General features: G+C 56.8%; 1 protein-coding gene across 1 annotated transcript; it reads left to right on the top strand.

Moving 5' to 3' along the window:
* Positions 1–6: 6 nt before the first annotated feature.
* NFKBIE (nuclear factor of kappa light polypeptide gene enhancer in B-cells inhibitor, epsilon) lies at positions 7–6,732 on the top strand. Its single transcript, XM_006776402.2, has 6 exons — positions 7–316; positions 2,668–2,770; positions 3,713–3,935; positions 4,914–5,002; positions 5,169–5,435; positions 6,152–6,732. Exons 3-6 carry the CDS (start codon positions 3,788–3,790, stop codon positions 6,215–6,217), a joined length of 570 nt encoding a protein of 189 aa, XP_006776465.1. The 5' UTR covers positions 7–316; positions 2,668–2,770; positions 3,713–3,787; the 3' UTR covers positions 6,218–6,732.
* Positions 6,733–7,821: the final 1,089 nt, after the last annotated feature.

The following is a 7,821-nucleotide window of genomic DNA, read 5'->3' as shown; positions in this document are numbered from 1 at the left end:
CGGGCATCGAGTCCCTGCGCTCCCTGCGCTCCCTGCCCGAGACTGCCCCGGCCTCCGCCTCCCGGCCGCCGGGCGGCACAGGCCCCCAGCCCTGGACCCATCCTCCGGGAACCGCCAAAGGGCTGCAGGACAAGGAAGACACAGATGGGGAGCGGGCTGACTCCACCTATGGCTCCTCGTCGCTCACCGAGTCTTTGACCTTTTGGGGGGGCCCTGAGGCCGAAAATCCACCCCCAGGCTCGCCGCTCCCCGCAGCTGGGACGCTGAGCCCGCAGCAGCTGGAAGCGCTCACTTACATCTCGGAGGACGGAGACACGTGAGTACGGGGGCGAGGCTGGGGCTGCACCCCGTCCGGATGCGCACTCGGGGCCTCCCCAGAAGGACCCCCTCTGTCGTGATCCCTCGCGGCACCTGCCCTGGAAGTGGCATTCTCCACTCTCTCCTCCAAACTCCAAACTTAACTCTTAGCTCACTTTTGAGCTCCAGGCAGGCCCAGACCCGAGGACCGGGAATCACCTCTCTGCCCTCCCTTTTGGAGGTGGGCAGAGCTGGCAGGGCCCATACCAGGCACCTAGAATCTTGAAAACCTACCAATAACCCACCGCCAGGAAGAGAAAATTCCCCTGACCAGTCCAGGTTTTTTTTCCTTGCTGGGGGAGAGGGCATCCTTGCTTGTGCAATATCTGGAATTCCCAGCCCCTGACCTCAGAGTGCCCTGTCTCAAGGAACAAGAGATGCCAGTTACAGGTTATCAATGGAGGCCAGGAAGCTAGGGGTGGGGGTATGGCCAGGGTACAGAGCTAAGGCTGGCCCTGAGGAGGAGGGGGTGAGCCAGGTTGGGGCACCTTTGCCCCAACAGAATGATAAGCGGCTGGCTGCTGCAGCTTACTTCCTCCTCTGCTGAGAAAGGGGAAGTGATGGTTGGAGTCAGCCTTACCGACACCTTCTATCTCCCAAAGTCCCCCCAGTCCTCCTCGCCGCTGTCTTGCCTGACCCCCTTGCCTGTCCATTTCTCCCCAGGCCCAGGTGGATCTTGCGGGGACTGGGTAGGAAGCAGTTGAAGTAAGAGGCAGTAGTGCAAAAGGTCAGGCCAGATGAGGACTTGCCCCTCAAGAAGAAAAAACACTGTTAGGAGAGGGGGTGGCTGGGATTTGGGGGTTAGAAACCAAGTGGAGGGAGCTGGGGTCCCAGATCAGGGATGTAGAACAGGGTAGGAAGGATGTGGAAGGAGCAGGAAGTGTCAGTCCTTATCTGCTTTATGGAAATGCAAGGGTCATAATCCTAGGTGACCTTTGACAAAGAGACCCAGTGGGCAGGAGAGGCGTGACCCCAAGCCTTTTGTCCTGTGTGTCTTCTGTGCCCAAATCATCAGCCCTCAGGCCCAGAGCCAAGATTTTGGGGACTCCATGTGAAATACCTATGGCTGACCTTTGACCCAGGGAGTGGGAGCTCTAGGTGAAATACCTATGGCTGACCTTTGCCCCAGGGGGTGGGGACTTCTGGTGCTGCCCTCCTTTGTGAGCCTCTCAGCCCAGCCTTTCCCTCCTCTGGTTGGAGACAGGTGTGTCTAGAATGGGCAGGGGGAGGTGACAAGACGCCCCAGCGGAGTCTCTTCCCTCGGAAGTGTCTGGGGTGTGGGGCAAATGGAAGTGGGAAGAGGAAGTGGGAGGAGGGGAGACTGAGGGAGAGAGGGAGGTGGCTGCAGGAATGTGACCCAGAGAGCTGGTCCTGGCCGAGGGGATTTCCAAAGCGGTTCCTCCCGCCCTCGTCACTCTCTCCTGCCGCTGCCGCAGCCAAGCCTGCCCCACTCCTGCCCGCCAGCCCCCTCCCCAGCCCAGACAGGCCTTTTAGCCAAGCTCCCCCCAGCCACTGGCGTCCCAAGGCAGCTGTCCTGGCCGAGACCCTCCAGCTCTGGCTTTCATTTTCCCCACCTGATGTGGGGAAACCCCAGGACTGGAACTTCCCCTCCCAGCTGTCCTCCCACCCCTAGGTTAAGGCTCTTTGTCCCCCAACAGACACACACTTTCTACACTGCACAGGCCTCGCCTTGGAGGTGCACACAGAGTGGAGGGCTCTGGCCAGACCAGGCCAGTCGGGCTGTCTGAAGAGGGGCCCTCTAGACTCACTCCCCCAGAGGGGGTGGAGGGGGTGGCAGGACAGGATGTTGCACTCCTTGCTCCTCATTCAAGAGCTTCTGTTTACTCTCCCTTGGCATGTGAGACATTGAGTTGGGGGCGGGGTGCCCCCACTCCTGCCCTCTCTGTACTCCCTATTGGGCTGGGGGCATGTGGGGAGCTCAGCCTGGAAACCACCTCTGCGTGACCCCAGCAGCTTTCAGTTTGGCTTTGGAGCTGCAGCTGGTCTGGTGGGGCCCTGGGGCAGGAGTGGAGTGGGGTGTGGGACAGGAAGCTCCTTGGCCCGTGGGCACCCTGCCCGCACTCCCACTGAGCCAAGGCCCTTCTTGAAGGCCAGAGATGGGCACTTGGAGCCCCCCCCCCCCACCGGGAATCTGGTTTCCCACACCAACCCTCACTTCCTGGCCCAAATGCTCACTTCCTGCACCTACCTTGTGAGTGGCTTCTTAGAGATATGTTCCTTCTAACCCCAAGACCCCAGCCCACTCTCCCTGACCTGGGTCCTGACCCTAACCCCTGCCCTGCCCTCCAGGCTGGTCCACTTGGCGGTGATTCATGAGGCCCCAGCTGTGCTGCTCTGTTGCCTGACTTTGCTGCCCCAGGAGGTCCTGGACATTCAGAACAACCTTTACCAGGTGGGTGGAAAGGGTAGGCTGTGTCCAGATACCCACGTCTGCCCTGGCAGCCATCCTGAGCAGCCACACGGGTGACCTTAGGCTGCTTCCTCAGGAAACCATATGCAAGACACTGAGCTAGAGGCTGAGGATACAGACATGAGTAAGACACAGCCTCTGCCCACAAGGTGCTAGAGCCTGGACTAGGGACTCATGTCAACACATAATTACACAGCATGGTGACAAGAGTTGTGATGGAGGCACCTATCAGCCGCTGTGGGATCCACTGTGTGTGGGGAGCAGCCAGGGAAGGGTTAATACGGAGGTGGCATCTGCCTGGAGCCTTAAAGAGGAGTGTGCCAGGTGGAGCCTGCCTGGTGCCTCTTCCTTCTCCCCAGCCCCTCTCTGTCACCTCGCGCTTGGGGATAACAGAGGTTTCCCTAGAGCAGTGGTCGGCAAACTCATTAGTCAACAGAGCCAAATATCAACAGTACAATGATTGAAATTTCTTTTGAGAGCCAAATTTTTTAAACTTAAACTATATAGGTAGGTACATTGTTATTAACTTAATTAGGGTACTCCTAAGGCTTGGAAGAGCCACACTCAAGAGGCCAAAGAGCTGCATGTGGCTCGCGAGCTGCAGTTTGCCGACCACGGCACCTAGAGGATGAGAAGGTAGACCCTGACTCCATCTGTGCTTTCTCCAGGGGCTAAGAGAACCTTCAAGAAGAGCAGGGGGCCACTTCCCTCACCCTGCCTCCAGGATTGGGGTCCCAAGAGCTTGGTGGGTGGCGACAGAGGGAAGGGCTGGGTAATGTGGCCTTGGAAGAGCAGGGCCGTAGCCTCTGTAAGCTGCTCTCAAGGCTGGTGCTGGCCGTTGTCAATTCCTGTGCCCACCCGAGCATGTCCCCAGAGGTGGGAGCATGCTGCAGTGGCCCTGCGACCCTCTGTTTGTGCCTACAGACAGCACTGCACCTGGCTGTACATCTGGACCAGCCAGGTACAGTCCAGGCCCTAGTGCTGAAAGGGGCCAGCCGCATGCTACAGGACCGACATGGTGACACAGCCCTGCATGTGGCCTGCCAGCGCCAGCACCTAACCTGTGCCCGTTGCCTGCTGGAAGGACAGCCAGAGTCAGACAGAGGACCACCTCACTCCCTGGACCTCCAGCTGCAAAATTGGCAAGGTACAGGCAGCCATAGCACACATAGGTTGAAAAGGGGACAAGAGACCAGGACCCTACTCTCAGGGGAGGGGAGGGGAGGGAGGGTCACACCATAGCTTGTCCATTGATGCACCTCCAGGTCTAAGTACATAGATGCTCAGTACATCTTTGCTGCATGAATGAATTTGCTTAGAACCTGTGTGTGCTAAACAGAGACCTAAATCTTGCCCTCAAGATATTCAGTTGAACAGAGATCATTAATTCATTCAACAAAATGTACTGAGGGCCTCTTTGTGCCAGACACTATTCTAGGAGCTGGGACTGCATCTGTGAACAAAACAGAAGGATTGAGATAGACAATAAATATAGGAAGTGGATTCTCTAGTAGGTTAAAAGGCAGTCGGTGCTTCAGGAAAGAAGAATAGAGTGAGAAGAATTGGAAGGGGGGTGGGGGTGGGGCTGTGTGATTACATGTGATTGAATAGTGGTCAGGGAAAGCCTCATGGAGCAGGGACCTTTGGGCAGACATGTGAATCTGAATCTAGTTCTTTAAGCAGAGGAGCCAGAAAGGAGCCAGAAAAAAGGGAGGGAAGCGCATGGGAGGAAGTGGCCCTGGGGAGGGGCTGGGGCATGAGGATCCCAGAGACCTCCGAAGAAGGTGGCTGTGGCCAGGGTTTCGAAGCAGGCAGTTAGAGTTAGAGAGAATGTGGGAGGGGGGATGTTAGGGGAGGGTGCCTGTATGGGGGTGTCACTCAGCAACCTGACCCCTGAAGCATGAAAGTTTCAATAACATGACTCTGAAAAGGTGGAAACTTGTATGTTCCTTTCCCCTCAGACTTTTGAGGGGGTTTTTGGGTTTGGGTTTTAACAGCCCTGTGATCAGAGGTATTGAGTGGGCAGTGGGTCCCTAGGGGCCAAGAGCTAGGGAGGTCCCTGAAGAGTGGGGGAGAGAGAGTTGGTGGATGCAGATTAGCAGCCTCCACATTCACTCCATCCTAGGTCTGGCCTGTCTCCACATCGCCACTCTGCAGAGGAACCAGCCACTCATGAAACTGCTTCTTGAAAATGGAGCTGACATTGATGTGCAGGTGAGGTGGCCAGTCAGGGTGCTGCCTGACCCAGTGTCTGCCCGTCACCTGGTCCGGCCCTCAGGTCCCTCCCAGTGTGAGAAGTGGTGGCACACACCTTATCCGGGGCCTGGACCCAGCGTGCTTCCTCTTGAGGGCCTTGGAAGACACCCGTATTTTCCTCCAGGAGGGTACGAGTGGGAAGACAGCGCTGCACCTGGCTGTGGAGACTCAAGAGCGGAGTCTGGTACAGTTCCTGCTCCAGGCCGGGGCCCGGGTAGACGCCCGTATGCTCAATGGGTGCACACCCCTGCACCTTGCTGCCGGCCGCGGCCTCAAGAGCATCTCGTCCACCCTGCGAGAAGCAGGTGCCGACTCCCTGCTGAGGAACGTGGAGGACGAGACACCCCAGGACCTGGCAGAGGATGTGGCGCCCCAGGACCTGGCTGAAGATGTAAGAGGCACACACTCAGCCCTGCTCTCCAGTCCTCCCCACACCCTTAGCAGAGACACGAGCTGTAAGGGCTGAAATCGCCAAAGAGTTAGGATCCTGGGGGGCAATCCACGATTCTGCCACTCACCAACTGTGGGATCCTGGGCAAGCTTCTGCCCCTCTCTCAGCCCCAACTTGGACTACAGCTAACGCGGATCAGGGAAGCAGGCCAGGTGTAGTACAGTGGGTGGCGGGACCTGTGGGAGGCCAGAGAGTCTCTGACCGAGGGTCACTCCATTCAGCTTCAGCAGGTAGTTGCAGAGGGGAAATATAGTCCAGCATTTCCAGGTTTTGGGAATGTTTTAAGAGAGATGAAACCTAGATTTTCTGTATAGTCTCCATTTTTAAGTGTTCAATGTAAAAAAAATATCCAAAATATTTTGTAAGTACCCTTCCCCCACCCCAACCCCCCAGAAACTAGACCCGTGGGCTGGACCACCTCCTTGGTCCTTCTTATCTGTGATATTCATGGATTTTCTTAGAAAGGGAGGACTCTTGCTGGCCCAGAGGGATTACCATTTGGGAGATTAGTAGGAAGATTTGTTCCCTCCTGTCCAAGGATCAGTTGATGGGGAGCAAATGACCCAATGGGTCTCCCCAGCTCCCTTCCCCCACCACTGCCTTCCCTGCCCCGCCCCCCCAACCCTGATCTTGCTTCTCTCCATTCTCTTTCTCAGCCCTTTGCTCTTTTGCCCTTCGATGACCTGAAGATCTCTGGAAAGCCACTGATGTGCGCCGACTGAAGCCAGGGCAGGGTCTGGGGCCCTGGAGGCTTCCCGTCTTCTCTTCTGGAAGCTAGAGCCACAGTTGCTGCAGTTTGGGCCCAGGCAGTGTGCCCTCCGGAGTTCTGGGGACGGCTGGGCCAGCACAGTCCTGAGCTGAGAGGAGGGATCACAAGTGAGGGCGAGCCAGTCCGGAAAGAAGAGCTTCCCAGGTGGAGGGAGGTTCTTGGAAGACCCCTCCCACCCCGAAGCCCCCGGTATCCTGGGTGAAGCCTGTTGACCTCTCTGGAAGATGGCAGGGGCTCTTGTTCCCACCCATACCGGGTCACCCCAAAACTGCCAACCAATAGGAAAACGAGGACTCTCCTGGGAGAGGAGAGAAACTGAAATACGAGCAAGCAGAGCCCTAGGAGCTCCCATCTCACTGCTATTGAGAACTGTTGTTTAAAGACTTGACACACAGAAGGCCCCGGACTGAGCCTTGGGGAAGGGGAAGTTTCAAAAACATGACACTAAAACGGCAGAGACTTTAAAAAGGTTTTCCCCCCTAGAGTTGTTTTGCGCCAATGCATGTCTGTGTGCACCGGGGGTTTTTACACAGGCCTGTCCTGTGACCTTGTGGTGGAGGCAGAGCGGAGAGGATCACCTAAGCAGGGGAGGACCGTGCTGGGTGGGCGGGGAGGGCTGCCAGTCCCCCGGCCTCTGTCCAGCACAGATCCTGGCCCTCTCTGTGGAAATGCAGAGGGTGGAGGAAAGGAGAAGTAAGGGGGTAGAAATAAGGGGGCCTCACCACTCACTTCCTCGGAGGTTGTGGGGAGAAGGGCTGGCCTCGGGAGGGGGACACAAGGGAGCTATGGCTTTTCCTGTGTTGTGTTTTTTCCTTCCCCATATTCCACACATGTTTGAGGGACCTGTTAGGTCAGGCCTTTGCTGGGGTGAAGAATATGGGAACAAATCAACACAGTCCCCGGCCACTCGGAGCATATAGTCTAGTGCAGTGATGGCGAACCTTTGGAGCTCGATACTTTTGATATTTATTTTATATATTTAAATGCCATTTAACAAAGAAAAATCAACCAAAAAAATGAGTTCGCGTGTCACCTCTGACACACGTGTCATAGGTTCGCCATTGCTGGTCTAGGGAGCGAGGCAGCCCTTAGAATCATAAATGTGTATTCCCATGTAATATGTAATCACAAGTTACAGTGGGTGCTATGAAGGAAACATGCCCTGGGAAGGAACACAATGGCGAGGGTGGAGGGCCAGACTGTGGGCGTCGGGGGAGGCCTCCAAGTGGTCATCTCAACCCCGACAGAAGAAGGAGTGAAGGGATGGGGGGAGGCAAAGGAGAGGAACTGAGCCGGCCAGCGTGGCTCCACCCGGGAAGGTGAATGGGCGAGGCAGACGGGGCCAGGTCATGCAGAGCCTTGAAGGTCAGAACTGCTGGCCCCTCCAAAAAATGAGACATCTTCCGGCCAGAAGACAGTAACATAAGGGGAAGTGCTCGGGTCAGAGCCTCCACGGCCCGCCCCTTAGACGGCCCTGCCTCCCGGGCTGGTGGTGAGGCCTAGGGGGAGGCGATGACGAAGCAGGGGGAGCCCGCGGCCTCCCACTCCCCACCTTCT

Source organism: Myotis davidii, unplaced genomic scaffold, assembly GCF_000327345.1.
Source record: "Myotis davidii unplaced genomic scaffold, ASM32734v1 scaffold167, whole genome shotgun sequence".
In the NCBI taxonomy this organism is placed as follows: Eukaryota; Metazoa; Chordata; class Mammalia; order Chiroptera; family Vespertilionidae; genus Myotis; species Myotis davidii.
Note: the sequence above shows the minus strand (reverse complement) of the source record. Positions and strands in the feature narration are given on the sequence as shown.

Excerpts from the sequence above, each read along its gene's own strand:
- NFKBIE (XM_006776402.2), top strand. The coding sequence starts at position 3,788 with ATGCTACAGGACCGACATGGTGACACAGCCCTGCATGTGGCCTGCCAG. Across the intron at positions 3,936-4,913 it reads CCAGCTGCAAAATTGGCAAG|GTCTGGCCTGTCTCCACATC; the intron begins GTACAGGCAGCC and ends ACTCCATCCTAG. Across the intron at positions 5,003-5,168 it reads GAGCTGACATTGATGTGCAG|GAGGGTACGAGTGGGAAGAC; the intron begins GTGAGGTGGCCA and ends ATTTTCCTCCAG.